General features: G+C 34.7%; 1 protein-coding gene across 1 annotated transcript in view; it reads right to left on the bottom strand.

The window, feature by feature from the left end:
* Window positions 1-6,616: 6,616 nt before the first annotated feature.
* Window positions 6,617-20,845, bottom strand: part of LOC127790487 (uncharacterized) — a 36,035-nt gene continuing 21,806 nt past the window's right edge. Inside the window, exons 2-5 of the mRNA XM_052320026.1 lie at window positions 8,146-8,243; window positions 7,803-8,002; window positions 6,966-7,016; window positions 6,617-6,840 (exon numbers count right to left, since the gene is read on the bottom strand). Of these exons, the coding sequence (XP_052175986.1) occupies window positions 6,976-7,016; window positions 7,803-8,002; window positions 8,146-8,243 (339 nt within the window). The 3' untranslated portion in view covers window positions 6,617-6,840; window positions 6,966-6,975. The remainder of the gene's footprint in view (window positions 6,841-6,965; window positions 7,017-7,802; window positions 8,003-8,145; window positions 8,244-20,845) is intronic.

Genomic DNA, 20,845 nt, shown 5'->3' with positions numbered 1-20,845 from the left:
TTGCTAAAATTCTTGTGGCTCGTTTGGCCCCTATTTTGCCATCTTTGGTGGATCTAGCCCAATCGACTTTCATTCAAGGTAGGAGCATGGTTGACAATGTTCATTTGGACCAAGTGCTTTTGAGAAAATACAACAGGAAGAGGAATCACTACAACAAATCAACGTTTTAGCGACGGAAAATTTCGTCGTTAAATTTAAAATTTAGCGACAGATTTATTGACAGGTACCTTTCTGTCGCTAAAAAGGGCGTCGCTAAAATTTAACGACGGGATTATTTTAGCGACGAAATTAGCGATGGGGGTCGTACCTGTCGCTAATCAGCGACGGAATTAGCGATAGGGTGAATTCCGTCGCTAAATTTTATTTATTTTTTATTTTTTAGCGACAGGGTTGATCTCGTCGCTAAATTAAAATTTTTTATTTTTAGCGACGGGGTTGACTCTGTCGCTAAATTTGAATTTTTTATTTAATTAATTAATTAATTATATATTTTTTAGCGACGGGATTGACCCCATCGCTAAATTTAACCCCAAAATTCAAAATTTAACATACATTAGGCCCCAACCACCCCTCATGTGTGCCACATGGCCATTCCTCTACTCACCACGTGGCAGTGCTGGGATAATACTCTTAGTTATTATCTCATGCTCTCAACCAGATTCGAACCCCCAACTTTTCATGACCAAGTTTCGAGCGTAAGTTAGCTGATCTAGAAGCTTCCTTGTTCATTGATGTATATAAAATATATTTATACTATTCTCTTTCAAATATTTCAGAATTATATTTACACACCAAAATTTCTCAAACTTATTTAATAATATTAATTTTAATATTTAATGTTAATAGAGAGAAATGAATATTAATTTTAATTTTATTTCGTTATTAATTTAAATAAAAATTTATTAATTATTATATCTATTATATTAGCAATGAAAAATTATATTTTTATTTTGATTTTAATTTTAATATACTTAAAAAATTATTAGTTTAATTTTTACTATATGTTTAAATGTAAAATTTTTAATTTTTATTTAATTTTTTTATTTTTTAGTGACGGGTTGACCCGTCGCTAAATTTTAATTCTTTATTTATTTATTTTTATTTTTTAGCGACGGGTTGGCCCCGTCGCTAAATTTTAATTCTTTATTTATTTATTTTTATTTTTTAGCAACTTGGTTGACCTGTCGCTAAATTTTAATTTTTTTATTTAGTTTTTTTTTATATTTTAAGCGACAGGGTTGTCCCCGTTGCTAAATTAAGATTTTTTTTATTTAATTTTTAGGGACGGAAAATACCTGTCACTAAATTTTAATTTTTTATTTATTTATTTTTACTTTTTAGCTACAGGAGAGACCCCATCGCTAAATTTTAACTTTTTATTTAATTTTTTTTTACTTTTTTGCCACAGGAGTGACCCCGTCGCTAAATTTTAATTTTTTATTTATTTATTTTTTAATTTTTAGCGACTGGAATGACCTGTCACTAAATTTTAATTTTTTATTTAATTTTTTTTACTTTGCTAAATTTTAATTTTTTATTTAATTTTTTTATTTTTAGCGATGAATTTGACTATCGCTAAATTTTAATTTTTTAATTTAAGTTTTTTATTTTTTAGTGAAAATAAAAAAAATTAGTGATGGGGTCACTCCCGTTGCTAAAAGAAAAAATTAAATAAAAAAATTAAAATTTAGCAACGGGTCAATCTCGTAGCTAAAAAATAAAAAAAATTTAGTGACGGGGTTAACTCCGTCGCTAAAAAATAAAAAAAATTCAAATTCGCTAAAAAATATAACAAATTTAAATAAAAAAATTAAAATTTAGCGACAAGTATTCCGTCGCTAAATTAAAAAAATATTTAAAAAAATTAGCGACGGAAATTCCGTTGCTATCCGTCACTAATTAGCGACTGAAGAATTCCGTCGCTAAATACGATTTTTCTTGTAGTGAGTTCTCCTCGATGGCTTGCCAGGATTGATATTAGGAAAGCATATGATTTGGTTAATTGAGAATTTCTTCGATGTATTTTGGAAGGTCTTTGGTTCCCCTCCATCTTTATTGGCTGGATTCTGGAAGCTGTTTCTTCAGTGTCCTTCTCTATTCTTATTAATGGTGGTATGTGTGGATTCTTTAAAGGTAAAAAAGGGTTGAGGCAAGGAGATCCCCTGTCTCTATTCCTTTTAATTTGTTTTATGCCTTGATTATTTGTCAAGATTGTTAAAGATTGCCATAGATTACTCGGACTTTAATTTCCATCCCAAATGTGGTAGCTTGAGAATTTCCCACTTGGCCTTTGCTGATGACTTGATGCTAATGGCTAGAGGAGATGTTATGTTCGTTAGTATCATTATGAAATGCTTGACTGATTTTGGAGCTAAATCGGGTCTAAGCATTAATCAGCTTAAGTCCAATTTTTTCTCAGCAAGTATTTTCGGTTCTGATTTTGCTATTATTCAGAGGCTGTCGGGTTTTTCTTTTAGATCCATGCCTTTCCGGTATTTGGGAATCCCTTTAGCTATAGAGAAGTTGAGAATTAGCCATTATGCTGCTTTAACCGATAAATTAGTAGGTTATATTAATGGCTAGAGGAGCTCGCCCATGTCGTATGTGGATAAAGTTGAGCTGATTAGATCTATTTTGCAGGGTGTTGAATGTTTTTGGCTTGCTGTTTTGCCTATCCTTGCAGGTGTTATTGATAAAATCTATAGTCTTTGCTGTGCATTCTTATGGAATTCTAAACATCCACCTGTTGCCTGGAAAGAAGTTGTTTTGTCTAAGTAGGAAGGCGGTCTGGGGTTTAAGGATTCAAGATGTTGGAATGTGGCGCTTTTAGCCAAAACATTATGGAATATTCATAAGAAAAAAGACTCTCTATGGATTAGATGGGTAAACCAAGTTTATCTTGGTAACAGATCTATATGGGCCAGATCAGCTCTTGGGGACGATTCTCCGCTGTTGAGAAAATTCTGTTTATTAAAGATTCTCTTTGCTGCTTGGAAGGTTCGATGGATGCTGCGATCAGATTGCTTTCTCGCTGGGAGAAAGGTGATGCCATTTGTGTTTCAAAAGCGTATGATTATTATCGTCCAAAAGGTGTTCGGAAGTTGTGGGCTGGAGAAGTCTGGAACGCTGACATCGCTCCTAAGCATGCCTTTATTTTATGGCTTTTTGTTAAGACAAAGCTTCTTACGAAAGATAGGCTGCACTTCATGGAAATTGATAGAAGCTGTGGCCTTTGCGGATTTTGTGAAGAAACCCACCAACATGTTTTCTTTCAATGTCTAGTAAGTTTTGAGATTTGGGGGCACATAAGGGCTTGGATTGGTATTCGAAGATCTATGTCATCAATTGCTAGTGTGTTAAATGGTTCAAAAATGAGGATCGAGGGACTTCATGGCAATCTAAAGCCAAGAAAATTGCTTTTTCTTGTGCTGTCTATTATATTTGGACAATGAGAAACTATCATCCTTTTGAAAGTCAAAGCCCTTTGGTGGAGAATATAATCAAAAGGGTTAAAACACATGTATACAGGGTGATTTTCTCGTTATATCCTAATATTTTATCCCATTATGAGGCCCTAGCTATGGGGCATTAGATTTGGCTTGTGTTCTTTTGGCCTGGATATGCCCAGTGTATTTATATAGTTTCACTTGATCAATGCACATATTTACCTTTGATAAAAAAAAAAAAGCGAGTAGTCACTTCTCTATAAACTTTGTTCTTACTTAGATCCTACAACTTATGACACATGTAAGACATTAATCGGGATCTAGAGATTGAGGAGTCAGATTATAGCTTCAAATCAAAGAAAAACTAGAGAAAAATTGAAGAGAAACTCAATTTATCTCAACCAAAACTACCTAGCAGCAGCCATTTAATATGTCTTCTTTTTCCTTCTTCTTCTTCTTCTTCTCGATCTCCAATGTGACTTGTGACTGACTATATCAAGCTCCTCGTATTTCTCTTTTTTCTCCTGATTTCTCCCTTCTCATTTCTTTCTCCGTCCTTCACAATTTCTTTCTCTCACATGCTCACTTTTTTCTTGGCTTTTGTTGAGCAAGTAGGTGGATATATATATATATAAATGTAATATAACTATATAAATCATATGGGTCCTCTTCTTCATTATTTATATGTAAATAAGTTTTCACAATTGCATAAGGGCCTACCATGTTATTTTAATTATCCTTATATACTTAATTTTCTAAAATAACAGAATTTACTTCATTAATTTTATTTATGCCCTTCAAGTTTTTTTAACATTCTTTCTTGTGCCACACTTTACTTGCTTAATTCTTGAATCACTAAACTCGACCTTGAGATCTACTCCCAAGGGAATGCTTGAGTCTACTTGAGATATTATTAACTATATCTGTTAATAATTAGGTCATGTTTCACTAACTCATTGGGACTTTTATTTTGATCTCAATCACCACGAGGTTGTCTTTCACTCTGAGTCTAACCTCCCTTAGTCTTAGTTAGGTTTCCTAACGTCCTTTTACGAAAACCAATTCTCAGAGTTAGTATCATTGGTTATCCAGTCAGAATCCTCATTCCACACGCTTGTATTTTTATTAGACTTTTGTTAGGCTATATATGTTGTTTTTCTTTTGTATACTTAGTTTTGATGATGAAAAATAATATTTTATTTAATCCCTAAGTCATGAATCAAGATTGTGATTTTCAACATAAATCAATTTCAATATCAAATATTACTTTGTGAGAATGAAAACCAAATGAATTTCAAGTATCGAGATTTCAAGGTCATATTTTTCTAAGTCTGGAAGGTTAGCACTTTATAAGGAGACACATATGAAAATGTTTTCTTTTTAGAAAACTAACTCCCGGTAATTCAATAGCTAATATTCATTAGTGATAAAATGATTTTTAACGAATTTTTCAAGAAATATAAAGTGTATATCTTGGAGGTGGTAAAATTACAAAATCCTAAGTTTGTACTAAAACCCAAATTCTACTTTCTTATTCTTATGGATTTTGATTTTTTAGATATACATTTACTTAAACTAAAGAAATGTAAATATGTTATGATGTTTTGTATCAATCAAGTGTGTTTCTACATGTTATTAGTTGAGTTTTCAATTTTTCATAATGGATAGTTGACTATGTGATTTTGTGCTGTCAACTATGCATAAGGATAGTCGACTATGCTGATTTGATCTGTCAACTATTTAAGGCTTCTGTCGACTATTTTTCACTCTATCAACTATCATGTAAAGATAGTCGACTATGGCTTTTCTTCTGTCAACTATGTTTGTTCATGATTTTCAAAATCTTCTTTACAATTTTGTATCTGTCGACTATATGTATGTGTCTGTCGACTATGAGTATTTTGTGTTAGAAGATAGTCGACTATGCTTTCTTGTCTGTCGACTATGCCTTATTTTATTTGAAAATATAGTCGACTATACATTATATTCTGTCGACTATCTCTTTTGAAGAAAGTTTCCAACAACTAGTTTTTCAAAACCCAACGGTCACAAACGGATATATTTCTCTTCAATCTTTTAGGAAGCCTATATATACAACTCAAAGAGGATCAAGAGATGGCTAATAGACGGGAACGAATTTAATTGAGCTTACATTTTATACTCGTTCTATTTACATTCACCGTGCTTCTATTTTTTCTCTTCAAGGTTGTGATCTTAATCTGTATATATTCATTTAAGTTTTGTATCATTTTTTAGAGACATTGTAACTAAGAGACTCATCTCTTAGATTCTCTCCAATTCTATATTTCTTATATTTCATAGCTTGTGTAGCTAGATGGCTCATTTGAGTGGGAGGTTGTAATTCTTAGTCTCGGACTAGAGGACTTACTTGGTTTAAGTAGGGAGTTTTAGTGGATGGTTTGAAAAATCCTTAGTGAGGAGCTAAGGTAGTGGATTAAGCTTGGGTTAAACCGAACTACTATAAATCCTTTGTGTTCTTCTCTTATGCTTGTGCTATTTAGTTTGTTTATCATTGCTAGCATTTCTATCAAAAGGCTTTCAAGTTTCTATCAATCTTTCAATATATTCTTATTTGTTTTGGAAAAGATTTCAAGTTTTTCTATCAAGTTTTTAAAAATACAGAATTCACCCCCCTCTTGGTGTGTGCCATAGCACTTCTCGGTCTAACAATATATACTTCGACACCTTTACTTCTATTATGGGCATCCAAAGCCCAAGGTACTCCCTCAAACCGGTTCAATGCTCATTGGCTCATTGGTCGCTAACTCACCTCAACTAGGTGAGTTTGACCTTGAGACCCTACTAGAGTCTCATTTAATCTTGATTGCCTTAGTCTTATCTCGAAGATATGGAACTCATTCTCTCTTTATGCTCACCTGAGATGTAATCTCAAGTATGGGCTGTGACAATCTATCACCTACTTAATTTCTATTTGAGGTCATTTCCTTAGTTTATCATCATCTCAAGTAACCTAATCCCACTTTTATGTCACATACTTACGCAATTTATTACATTAGCGATATTTTAGTTGCTTAAAATACATGACGTAACTTAACAAAAAAAAAAAGGCAATTAAATATGGATAATATTTTGTATCGATAATCAGATCAATATATCTTAATGACTCTTTCATGATACATGTAGGACATTGAGGGACTCGTACACTAAAGACATCTCTTCGGATAAATCGCGAGCGAGAGAGAAATTAGACTAAGATGGAGTCAACAAGGATATGAATATAGATGAAAAATAACAAGGGTAGATAGGTAGATTATTGTTGGGAATGCTTATATCTTCAAGATCCAAATATGGAAAACCTTATGTTATGTTGAACCATCGATCCCATCTTCATCTGTTATCCTTTTGCGCCTTCCTGCAGATAAATGCGACTTTCTAAGTAAAATGTCAACAACAAACAATGCAACATGTATAGTGGGGTGTAAAGAATTAATGAAATTAATTAACAAAAGATTAAACAAAACTATAAACAGTGCTTACCAAATAAATCTCATAAAAAATCATCGTGATCAAAGTCTCCATCTCCATTATCTGAAACGCCATAACAGTGTTGATAACTTAGAAAATATAGAGCCCAAGGGAAAATAAAGTATTTTGGAAAAGAAAACAATTAGATGAACAGGAAATAGCAAGCCCAGTTGGTACGTTAATCCAATACAAGTGGTATGTATCTTGAGATTAGGGTTGTAAATGAGCGAGGGGTTTGGTGAGAGTTTGTTCGTGTTTTGCTCGTGTTATAAACGAGTTAAATTTGGACTCCAATTTGAAGCTCGACTCATAAATGACAAAACTCAGCTCGATTCGACTGATGAATAAAGCTCATGAACAGGGTTGCAAATAAATTTGTGAATAGGCTTGTAAAATAAATATTTTTATTATTATTTTAATATTTTATTATTTATATTTATCCTTACATTTGTGATAAATATTTGTTTAAAAAATGTTATTGTATTAGTTTTGAAAATTAATGTTTATATTTATTATATTTTTTGTTATGTAAAAATATATTTTAATAGCTTTAATTAAAAAAAATTCTAATTAACTAGCCAAAATCTCATTTTTTTTATGATAAACGAGCTAGTTCCAGCTTGAGTTTGAGCTCGTTTATGATGAACAAGGTTCTAACGAATCGAGTTTGAACATATTTTTGAACTCGAGTAGAGCTTGAGCTTGCCAAAATCTTAGCAAGCTCGGCTGGGCTGGATTACAATCTTAATTGAGATTAAAAATAATAACAATATAAAAGATAAAATCAGCAAAGCCGTAAGCTTTTAGGTCAATTGAAGAGAATTCAAGATGGGTTAACAGTATACCTACCTAGTTCATCATCTGTTTCGCCCAGATCTCCCAGAAGAAATACATCGAGGTCAGCGGTTGAAGAGGTGTTACTTCTTTCGCTCATTATTCCCACATCTGTATTAAAAGACGTACGAGCTGTTGAAGTTCGGCTCAGTTTGGTCTCTCTCCCTTGTTCGTGAGGTTTTATCTTAGCCTCCTCCATGAATCGCTTTTCAAACCTAATTAAATTAGAAGCACCACATTAGATACAGCCAGAGGGCTCACAATCAGGAAACCGTGCTTAATTAATTGCAACTCTACAGAATGCTTAATGCCAGATCATTCATTCATTAATCATTAATCCAGGACAAGTTACACTTACGGAGCCACATGACTGCTAACTAGAATGAAGTATATCCTCCAGAATTTCCTTTCTTTCATCGAACGTGGGCATAATTCGTACCTTAATTTTGAGATTTCCTACAGCATAAGAAGAAACATAACACGATAAAACATGAAATTAATGCCTACCAATTACCAAGTTGCACAAATATACATACATATATATTTAAAATGCATGGCCAAGCTTGAGATTCATACTGATCATTCATAATGCATAACCAATAAACTTAACAAACAATATATAGCTGTAAAAATTGAAGCTAATTAATCAATGTAAGGTTAGCCCGCCCTGTTAAGCCTGATAAAAAACAACATTGAATGTTATCTTAAAAGTTCTCTCCTTTGGTGCCATAAAGACGACTATATATATATGTATGTATGTCATATCTGCTATTCAACTAGAGAATGCGAGCTTAAAACTTGTTTGCTTTGGCTAAATGTTGAGAACCCAATTGCTCAACTACCCAAAAGCTCCCGAAAGCCGTAGAAATTAACGTCGCATCTCAGCATCATGATGAATAAGAGAAATCTTGCTAAAGTGGCAGCATTTTTTTATACAAAGACGTAAATGTCACAATCCTTGAATTTTGAGATGCTGGTGTGGTGGTTATAAGTAGTAAAGATGTACGTGTGTGCATGCTGACAATAAAAATACTTTGTGGTATAACCTCTTTCACAATTTTTACTTTTAGAACAGAATATGATTGTAAAAACTAAAATGGGTTAGATTGTACAGTTCTATTTGGACGATATACTACTCTGACAAACTAATTTGATTCCCTGAAAGTTGATGTAAGAATTCCTAACAAAACAGATATCCAGTTCGACCATTGAACCAAGAACGGTTCTCATCAATAGCCTATATATGCGCGTGTATGTATATAATGCTAAGTAAAAGAAACATTCTGATGATGTATGGAATGTTAAAGTCCTTGGAAAGTCCCCTTCTCCAAAGTGTATTTTCCCTACTTATGGATCGATAGGTCAGTGAATACCTAAAAACCCTCCTGAACCACTTTGTGAACCTTTCTTGCTAGAGTAACGATTGGGATAACATGTGCTTTTAGGAAAGCACAAAATTTCATAGGCGTTGTCTAGAGTCGCCACTTTTAAGGTTATCTCAAATGGCTCATCACAACTGCACGTGTCCCCATTTTGGCTTCCTATATAAAGTTAATGCGATCCTTCCAATTGGCACCCTATGCACACAAACTCTTTTAGTCTCAGCAAAACTTCATTCTACTATTAATCCCTTCCCATTCTTCTCCAGTAAAATGGCCTCCACATAGTCCATCCACTCGTGCCGTCGATTATGTTGGTTTACATTGAGGAAGAAGAAAGCAGGCAGAAAATGAGGCAAAAACTCTTGTTTCATTCATCAAGAACAATTACATATATATAGTCATAAAGCACAAAACATGCTTCCTTAAAATCTACAACCTAACCACCTAATATTTCTTGATTTTCTGCTCCTCCACAAACTGCACATCAATCTAAAATTATCAACAATATTTCACAATTTCAGCTGAACTTCATACCAAAAATCATCATTACATTTGAACATCAAAAGTTTCAACATTCAACACTCCTCCTTGAGACTTTTGCTTGGAAACACCAAGTAGACTCCTTAATGTTTCAAACTTTGCCTTAGGCAAAGCCTTAGTTAGAATGTTAGCCAATTGATTTTTAGAGCTGCAGTAAATCAGCTTGACTTCTTCCTTTTTGGCATCTCTCACAAAGTGATACTTGATCTTCATATGCTTTTTCTTTCCACGGAAGACATGGTTCTTAGCAATTGCAATTGCTGATTGGTTGTCACATAGGATTTCCATTAGATCTTCCTACAGTTGTGAGTGATCAGACTTGATCTTTCTCAACCAAATGGCTTGAGTAACAACAACTGATGCAACCACATATTTAGTTTTTGCAGTTAATTGAACCACAATATCGTGCTTCTTAGAATTCCAACTAAACACACCTAAACCAATTGTAAACAAATAGCTTGATATGTGCTTCTCATGTCATCTTCAGAACTAACCCAATCACTGTCAGTGTAATCGATCAACCTTGAATTCTGACCCTTCTTGAACCAAATTCCCAAATCCTTGGACCCTTTGATATATCTCTACACTCTTTTAGCATCCTTATAATGCAACTCACTTGGACTCAGCATAAATCTTGAAAGAAGACCTGTTGCAAACATGAGATTGGGTTTTTTTGCTATCAAGTACAACAAACAACGGACTAGACTTCAAAAAACTTTTCCATCTATCATTTGAGCACCATTGGCTTTCCTCTATTTTTCATTCTAAGCTACAGGTGTGTTAACACACTTGTTGCATGTTCTCGAATAGAGTTTTAATTTTGTTATATTCTGTTTTGTATTGTAATAGCTTACATGTTAACATTGGCATGGTTGTATTTTTTATGTTCTGTAGAAGGGCATTTCTATATTTTTGTCTTAAGGACATCTTTGTAATTTGTGTATTAGTTTTTGGGCATATTTAAGGCAGAGATCTCTATGAATGAAGTGGGTCGGTGAAGCCTTTACATTCTTGTGTCTCTTTGTTATGGTATCAAAGCAAAACCCTAGACTTTGCCTCCATCGATTCCCGTTCTTCATTAGTCTCCAACGCCGTGAGTTCTGGGTACACTTCCTTTTCTTCTTTAATTGACGACGTTGTGTGTTGTTTTTCCTGGTGTTGCTGTGGATCTCCATTATTCGGAGTCCTGCAAGTCAGTATTATAGTCTTCGTTCTTCTTTTTCTTCTTCTTTTTTTTAGATTGCAAACCTTGAGATCTGATTCCGTCACTGTCTTCATTTCTTTTGATATCTGATTGATCACTCATACTTGTTCTATGGCAACTTCATGTCCAAAAATTTCTTCTCCATCAATGAGCATCTCTTCTGTTGACAAAGCCTCGAGTCCTTATTTCCTACATCATTCTGGTAATCTTGGATTGTTGTTGGTATCTCAACCGCTCACTGGAGACAACTACGCGTCATGGAGCCGCGTCATGCTTATTGGATCAGAACAAATTAGGTTTTGTTAATGGCTTGATTTCTTGGCCACCAGGTGATGATCATCTTTTCAATTCTTGGACCAAAAACAACAATATTGTGATTTCCTGGATTTTAAATTCTGTTTCTAAAGAAATATCTGCAAGTGTGATATTTTCTGAATCTACCTATGATATTTGGAATGATCTTAAGGAAAGATATCAATAGTTTAATGGTCCTTGGATATTTCAGCTTAGGAGAGATTTGATGAATCTAACACAAGGCCAGTTATCTATTAGTGCTTATTTCACAAAACTTAAGACCATTTGGGATGAACTTAGCAATTATAGGCCAAACTGCTCTTATGGAAGATGTTCTTGTGGTGGTATAAAGGCCTTAGCAAAACACTATCACACTAAATATGTAATGTCATTTCTAATGGGCCTAAATGATTCCTATGCACAAGTTCGGGGACAACTGTTGCTAATGGATCCAATTCCTCCAATTAATAAGGTGTTTTCCCTAGTTACTCAAGAGGAAAATCAAAGGAACATTCATACTGTTGTTAATGATCCAGTCACGTTCTCTATCAAACATGATAGTAATAGGTCAAATCAAGGTAGATCTTAAAAAAGGGAGAGGTCCATATGTAGTCATTGTGGTTTTACTGGACACACAACTGACAAATGCTATAAGCTTCATGGATATCCTCCCGAGTATAAGCCTAGGCAGAGAAATGTTACATCTAATCAGATATCCCTTAACTAGCTGAAAAATCATATTATGAGTCAGGTTTCTGAATCAAATTCTAACTCCTCTCAGAGTCAAGGTGTTGAAGGTTTTATGCAGTTGCTAAATCCTTAGCAATTAGGAGTGTTCAAAAAATCCGCTGGACCGCGGTTTTCGGCCGAATCGAACCGAACCGGCTGGTTTTTTGAATGTGTGGTTCGGTTCGGTTTGGAAATCTGCCAAACCGCGCGGTTTGCGGTTTGGCAGACCGGCGGTTCGGTTTTAAACCGAACCGCCCGAGTATATATAAAATATAATTAAAAAAAATAAAAAATAAAAAAATAAATTGCTAAGGCTGAGCGTCAATAGTCGTCGGCCTCCTTCCTTCCTCTCATCTTTCTCTCCCCATTTCCCCCAAACCCTAACCCGAGCCCACCCACCCACCGCACTGCCGCAGTCTCTCTCCCTTTGGACCTTCGGATCGCCGGCGATCGGCGCCAACCTACTAGCGAGTGGCGACCCCCATCGTTTCCGTTAGCCTTGCAACAGTTCGACTCCGAGCATCCCATCTGTCTCCCCATTGCCTCGCAGCAGTTCAACTCCGAGCATCCCATCTTCTTCTTTCCCCATTGTTTCAGATAGCTGATTCGCCGGTTGCTGGTATCACCTCTTGACACCGTCGTTGGCTTGCAACAGTCCCATCGCCTTCTTCCCCCTTTTCGATCGCCGATTTGCCGATTGAGGTAGACTCTCTCCACATTATATTGAATGTTTTAGATAGATTAAATGATTAGTATTCAGGTTGCTAGAGGATTGTTCATAAGTCTTGGGCCGGCAGAATAAGTTGGGTTGAACAGAATAGAAACCATATTTGTCCAACACTTGTGTATATTACACAGCCAATTTCGACTTCTTAATTACATTTCTTGACTGTAATTATATTAATAGAGCTAGATTGAGGACCTGACCTGAAGGCGCAGGAGAAAACGTTAATTACTCGACTTAAATGGATGTTTTGCAGTATGAGGGAGTTCCATAATTAATTAGTAGCTTTAATCTATAGATTACAGAATTCTTATCCTTAATTTGGTGTACAGTCTGCAATAATATGGTCATGTTGACACATGCCTATATTTGTATTATTATTATTATTATTATTATTATAGCCTATATTTGCATTAATAGAACTAATTTTCATCTGATTTATAATTTTTCAAATAATATATATATCATCAAAATAATGTGAAATGAGATTGTGTAGAATGTATATATTTAGCCAAATTTGTTTCAGATTAATTAATAGCATCCAAATAGATAATCTTATTCTAATATAAACTTTAATTTGGTTGAATTTTCTGTTTGTAGAACATCACTTTACATTAAAAAAAAAAAAATTCGCACTTATGATCAGAATGTTCCATAATTATAGAATGTCTCCATTCCATTATTCAATAACATCACTTTTTTTTCTATAGGTATTCTGTAAACTTATCATTTCCCTATATAAATAATCCTTGCAAATCCTTTATGAAGCTGCATGTTGCTGTGTTGAATGTCTAGTGCCTTGTTTAAATTCAATTTCCAGCGTAACTAATATTCTCTTAAGTTCTTGATTTTTGAATACATGCATACTCTAGTAAGAAGAAGTCTCTACTCTCATGAGATCAACATAGACTTATCTACTTATCTCAATTGTTCCTTTGTCTCTAATAGTTGAGTTTGAAGAGTTGCTTAGTCGATTAATGAATCCAAGTTGCTTAGTTGACTTGTACCTAGCTAGGGTTTAGATAATGTGAATTCCAAATAATTAATTTTCAAGAAAATATCTCAAATTTTTGATTGCTTCAATGGCAGATGGAATCAGCTAGTAATACCGATCCTGAATGTGTAAGAAACATCAATGAAAATCAAATGACTAATACGAAGATTGAATCAAGTAGTGGCTCTAAACCTCCGTTGCCACCTAAGGATTCTAAGGATAAAGCTGTAAAAAGGAAACCTAGGCAACAATTTGAAATATGGGAACATTTTACTAAAAATGAGGATGATTATTCTGAGCCTAGAGCTGTGTGCAACTATTGTGGCAAAGATTATGCAAGTGATACTAGAAGAAATGGGACAAGTACTCTTTGGAACCATATAAACAATCAGTGTAAGAAGAATCCTTACAAATTAGAAGATAAGAAGCAAAAGATTTTACATTTTCTAAAGAACAGTGACAGTGAGGATGGAAGTGGATCAGGTAGTAATCTTGTAGCTATAGGATTTAGTTAGGCAGCTTGTAGGATGGCATGTGCCAAAATGATTGTCATTGATGAATTGCCATTTCGATTTGTGGAGCAGGAATGGTTTAGATCATTTTGTAGTACTGCATGCCCTAAGTTTGATCCTCCTTCACGCATTACAATTGCTAGGGATATAATTAGTCTCTACAATGAAGAGAAGAAAAAATTGAAGTAATTTTTTGTTAAGAATTCACAAAGAGTCTCTCTTACCACTGATACATGGACTTCCATTCAAAATGTTAATTATATGGTGCTTACAGCTCATTTTATAGATTCTGAATGGAAAATGCAAAAAAGAATATTGAATTTTTGTCAAATTTCAAATCATAAGGGAGAGACAATTGGTAAAACAATTGAGGCATGTTTGAAAGAATGGGGGATTGAGAAGGTTTTTACAATCACAGTTGACAATGCTGCTTCTAACAATGGGGCTATTGGGCACATGAGAAAAGATTACAGATTTGGAAGAGTGCTATTTGTGATGGGGAATTTTTACACGTGAGGTGTTCGGCTCATATTTTGAATTTGATAGTGGGTGATGGCTTAAAGGAATTGGATTACTCTATTATGGCTGTACGTAATGCAGTTAGGTATGTTAGAGCTTCTCCTTCAAGATTGGAAAGATTCAAAACTTGTGTGAAGAATACATGTAAAGAAGAGAAGGCTCTTGTGTGTTTGGATGTGCCAACAAGGTGGAACTCCACCTATTTAATGTTGGATCATGCACTAAAATATGTTGATGCATTTAACTTGTTGGAAGAAGAAGATTTGCTTTATTCTCAATATTTTTGTGAAGAGGATAAAAATGGAAAAAAATATATTGGGCCACCAAATTCTACAGATTGGGAGAATTGTGTAATATTTTGTAAGTTTTTGAAGACTTTTTATGATGCTACCCTCACGTTTAGTGCTTCCTTGAATGTTACTGCAAATAATTATTTCCATGAAATTTGTAATGTGCTTGGTAGACTAAACAAATGGAGTTTGTGTTATGAATCAATCTTGAAAGATATGGCTTCTAGCATGAAGAGAAAATTTGATAAGTATTAGGGCAACATTGAAAATCAAAATATGATTCTTTATGTGGCAGTTGTACTTGATCCTAGGTACAAAATTAAATATGTGGCATTTTGTTTGCACAAACTTTATTCTGAAGATGAAGTTCAAACCATTATGGATTCTATCAAGAGCACTCTAGGGAAGTTAGTGAATTTTTATGCATCAATTGAATCAGATGAACAAGGTGGGACAACTTCTAGACCTAGGTTTCCAGTTGTGGATCCTGATGAGGATGATACTGTTAACATGTTTAAATCCGGTTTTGAGAAAGAATGTTTTCAAGATAATGCTACTGAAATGAAAAATGAGCTTGAAAGGTACCTAGCTGAGCCAAATGAGGATATAAGAAAGAAAACTTTTGATATATTGGCATGGTGGAAGGTATCTTCGACAAAGTTCCATGTCCTATCACTGATTGCTAGAGATGTTCTTGCCATTCAAGTGTCAACAGTAGCTTCTGAGTCAGCTTTTAGCACTGGAGGTAGGGTGCTTGATTGCTTTCGAAGTTCGTTGAGTTCATCTATGGTAGAAGCGTTGATTTGTTGTCAGAATTGGTTGAGAGCTACATCTTTACCATTGGATATGAGCCCAGTATTAGAAGAGCATGCTACTTATGAATCTACTGAATCTGGTAATTTTTTATCTACTCATCAAACATGTTTATTATTTTATTTGTATTAACTATTAACTTTAACATTTTAATTTTCTAATTTTATTGTTCTCCTTAATATTGCAGATAAGTTCGTTATGACAAAAAATTTTCTCAGCCTTGATTAGTGATGAAGTTGAAGACTTTGGAGCAGGTATTGATATATGGTTTATTATTGTTGTTAGTCATCTAGATTTTATTGTTGATAATAAAACTCCTTGGAGGAATTGACTATAGGATTCTATCTTGATTTTCTTTGGAAGGGTTAGGGGTGTGTTTTTTAGGGTCTTTTTAATTATTCAGATAGTTGGAGAGGGAAAGTTTCAATTTTTATTTGTCATATTTTCAAGCTTCAAACCTTTCAAAAGTTTCCATTGCCTCTTTGACATATTGTCAAAGGATATCATAATTTCTTTGAGTTTGAGACCCCATATGGTGTATAATTTGGTATCCATAGTTTACATTTTCATGGATCTAACCCAATCCTCATGGTATTAGTACTAGGCTGGAGGCTGTTTGGTAAATATAAATGTGATTTTTGAGATAATAAAATGATCTTTTCTGGGTTCTCTTCCCATATCTTAGTAACTACGTTTCAAGCATTGTATGTGATATTGAATAAACTGAAGAAAATTTCTTTCAACATACAGCTTATGGTTTTTGAGGATTTGGAGGTTCCTACACATAAGACCAAGAATATTGTGAACTATGTGAAGCAGTGGGAAAATGCAAAGAAATTCCTACTGGTAAATGGTGGTCCAATAGATGAAAAGCTAAAGCTAGCTACACAAAATCTTCACTACGTTAACATATTGCCTTCAATTGTAAGTGGAAAATATTTCTTTCTAGCTTATTGATTTATTTTAGTTACAATTGGAAACTCCCAATTTCAGGTGTCGCTTAAGATTTTGTATCCTTACCCCTACTTGCTGCCTGCAATATTGGAAGAACGATATTGTTATACGAAATCTGATAACAGGAAAACTAATCATGAATTTTGCATCTCTTTCTTCGCCCTATAGCCTGGTATGAATATTGAATAGTGGTGTTTGTAAATTAGGAATTTGTTGCTGGTAAACAGGGATTAAATTAGCTGTTAAATTCTATTTTTAACTGCATTATAAGGTACTCATGTTGACCATATGGATTAAATTAAGTTAGATCAGTGTAAACAGGGAATGCAGCAAAAATAGGGAAATTAGTACCGATTCGATTTGAACCGAACCGAACCGAATTGGACCAAACCGACCTGGACCGAGCCAAATGGATAAATCTGAACCCGCGAAAACCGAACTGAACTAAACCGCAAACTGCGGTTTGGTTTGGTTCGGTTTTCCGCACCAAATCAAACCGATCGGTTTGATTTGGTGCAAAACCGACTTTACGGTTTGGTGTTTTAAACCGGTTTAAAACCGGCCAAACCGAACCATGAACACCCCTATCAGCAATATCAAAATTTGTTGAGTATGTTAAGTTCACATCTCACCATTGCTAAGACTACCAGTACGGAACCTGTTCATGATGCCTCCACTTCTGATCAGGCATCAAGTATCTATTTTTCTGTCTCTGTTGGTTCTATACTTAGTGACCCTCGATATTGAGTTTTGGATTCGGGAGCTACTAGTCATATATGTTTTAGCCTATCGTCTTTTGTTGAGGTAAAAGCTATTCAGAACACTTATGTTATCGTTTCTGACCATACACGGATCTCAGTATTATATATGGGTTGTGTTCAACTTACCTCAGATTTGGTATTAGACAATGTCCTCTATGTGCCTGTTCAACTTACCTCAGATTTGGTATTAGACAATGTCCTCTATGTGCCTCACTTTAAGTTCAATCTCATATCTGTAAGTGCATTAGTTAAAAGGAATACATCAATTTTACTCCTCATGCATGTGTTATTCAACATATACAGACTTTGAAGATGATTGGCAAGGGTGACTTGGTTGGAGGCTTATATGTCCTTAAAGCTAGAACTGATATGTCAGCTAGTACAACTGTAAAATTTGCTCATCATGCCATGGTAGCTAATGTTGTTAATAAAACTACATGGCACAAGAGACTAGGACACCTTTCTTTTAAGTGGATGGAATTAATAAAGGATCTTTTACATTTTCATGATGCTAACAATGATATTTGTTCTATGTATCCATTGGCTAAGCAATGACGATTATCTTCTGTGTCCAATAATCAATTGTCAAAGTGTGCTTTTGATTTAATTCATTGTGATACTTGGGGGTCGTATCATACACCTACTTATACTGGATATACATATTTTCTCACATTAGTTGATGATTATACGAGGTTTACTTGGGTTTTCCTTATGAAACATAAATCTAAGGCCAAGACTATTGTTCCTAAGTTTTTTTCCTTGGTTTAGACTCAATTTAACAAGGTGATCAAGAAATTTTGGTCTGATAATGCTTTTTGCCTCTAAGGGAGTCATACATCAAATCTCATGTGTAGAGAGACCTGAACAAAATTCTGTGATTGAAAGGAAACATCAACATCTTTTAAATGTGGTTAGGACACTCTATTTTTAGTCTCGGGTTCTTATAAAATTTTGGGGTGACTGTGTCCTTATGGCTACATACTTGATTAACAGATCATCTACCCTTCTTTTACACTCCCAAACCCCCTATCAATTGTTGTATCAAACTCGTATAGACTATTTTTCATTCAAAGTTTTTGGTAGTCTTTGTTTTGCCTCTACCTTGCCCTCACATAGATCCAAATTTCATCTTAGGGCCAAGGCTTGTATTTTTATTGGCTACCCACCAAACATCAAAGGCTACAAACTGTATGATCTCATAGAAAAATCTATTTTCATCTCTCGGGATGTTCAATTTCATGAGCACATATTTCCCTTTTATTCTATAACCTCTTCTGATGAGATATTGAACCCATTTCCTGATCTGGTTTTACCACTTCCTGTACATGAACCTGTTGTTGAACCATTTCTTTCATCTTCTAACCATCTCCTTGAACTTGCTGTTGATTCATCTTCATCTTCGTCCATTTCCCCTATTCTCATCCGTAGGTCTTCTCGGGCTACTCGGCCACCTACTTATCTACAAGACTTTAATTGCAGTCTTTTACCTCATCACCTACCTCTTTTGACCAACACTTGCTATCCTTTACATCATTATGTCTCTTATTCTAAACTTTCTCCTACTCATAGTTCTTTTCTTCTTCAAGTTTCCACTGATTTTGAACCTCAATACTATCATCAAGCCGTAAAGCATGCTCATTGGAGAGATGCAATGAAAGCTGAATTAGATGCCATGCACCTTAATAACACTTGGAGTGTTACCTCCTTGCCTTCTCACAAGCATGGAATTGGGTGTAAATGGGTTTATAAACTTAAACACAAATCTAATGGGTCTATAAAAAGGTACAAGGCTCGCTTAGTAGCTAAGGGATATACACAACAAGAGGGGTTGGATTTTCTTGATACATTTTCTCCTATAGCGAAATTGGTCACTGTTAAAGTTTTACTTGCCCTAGCAGCTAGCCATAAATGGGTTCTTACTCGATTGGATGTGAACAATGCTTTTCTTAATGGGGATCTTTTTGAGGAAGTCTATATGGACTTACCACTCGATTACAAGCCTTCCTACTCGATTGGTAATAAGGGGGAGAAAATACTTTGTTGGTTACATAAGTCTATATATGGGCTAAAACAAGCTTCAAGGTAGTGGTTCTCAAAATTTTCTCAAGCTATTCTTCAATTTGGTTTTACACAGTCCAAATCGGATTATTCTTTCTTCACCAAGGGTAGTGGTTCTTCATTTGTAGCTCTTTTGGTCTATGTAGATGACATCATCCTTACGGGTCCCATTCTTTCAGTCATCAGTGATTTGAAATCTTTTCTACATAGTCATTTCAAGCTTAAGGATCTTGGTCGTTTGCGTTTTTTTCTTGGTCTTGAGATTGCACAATCTGCAAAGGGGATTTTCTTCTCTCAAAGGCACTACACCTTGCAACTTTTGGAAGATTCTGGTCTCTTAGCTAGCAAACTTGCTTCTGTCCCAATGATTCCTAATCTGAAGCTTAGTGCTAATGAAGGGGATTTAGTTGAGGATGCTTTCCTCTATCGTCGGCTTATTGATCGCTTACTATATCTTACCGTCTCTCATCCGGATGCCACTTATACAGTCCATAAACTCAGCCAATTTATTTCTAATCCTCGGAAACCTCACTTGGATGCTGTTTATCACCTATTGCAGTATCTAAAGGCTGCTCCTGGTTAGGGATTATTTTTTTCTGCCAATTCTTCTTTACAACTTCAGGCCTTTTCTGATGCTGACTAGGGCTCGTGTTTAGATACTCGTCGGTCTGTAATTGGATATTGTGTTTTTCTTGGAGCATTGCTGATTTCTTGGCGTTCTAAGAAGCAAGCTATTGTTTCTCGTTCCTCCACTAAAGCTGAGTATAACGCTTTGGCTTCTATTGCCAGTGAACTTACATGGATTACTCAACTTTTATCGGATTTTCAGGTCCTTGTTTCCCCTCCTGCCTTACTTTTTTGTGATAATCAAGTTGCTATTCATATTGCAACTAATCTGATTTTTCATGAGTGTACCAAACATATTGAGCTAGATTGCCATTTTGTTTGTGACAAAATTATTGCTGGACACATCAAGCTCTTACCTATTCGATCACAACACCAGTTGGCAGATGTTTTTACTAAAGGTCTCCTAGGTTCTCAACTTTTTTCACTATTGTCCAAGATGGCCATCATCAATATTCATGGCTTATCTTGAGGGGGAGTAATAGAGTTGTAATTTTGTTATATTTTGTTTTGTATTGTAATAGCTTACATGTTAACATTGGCATGGTTGTATTTTTTATGTTCTGTAGAAGGGCATTTCTATATTTTTATCTCAAGGACATTTCTGTAATTTGTGTTTTAGTTTTTCTATATATTTACAGAAGAGATCTCTATGAATGA

This window comes from Diospyros lotus, chromosome 14 (assembly GCF_014633365.1).
Source record: "Diospyros lotus cultivar Yz01 chromosome 14, ASM1463336v1, whole genome shotgun sequence".
Classification (NCBI taxonomy): Eukaryota; Viridiplantae; Streptophyta; class Magnoliopsida; order Ericales; family Ebenaceae; genus Diospyros; species Diospyros lotus.
The sequence above is the reverse complement of the archived record's forward strand: the minus strand, read 5'-3'. Positions and strand labels throughout refer to the sequence as shown.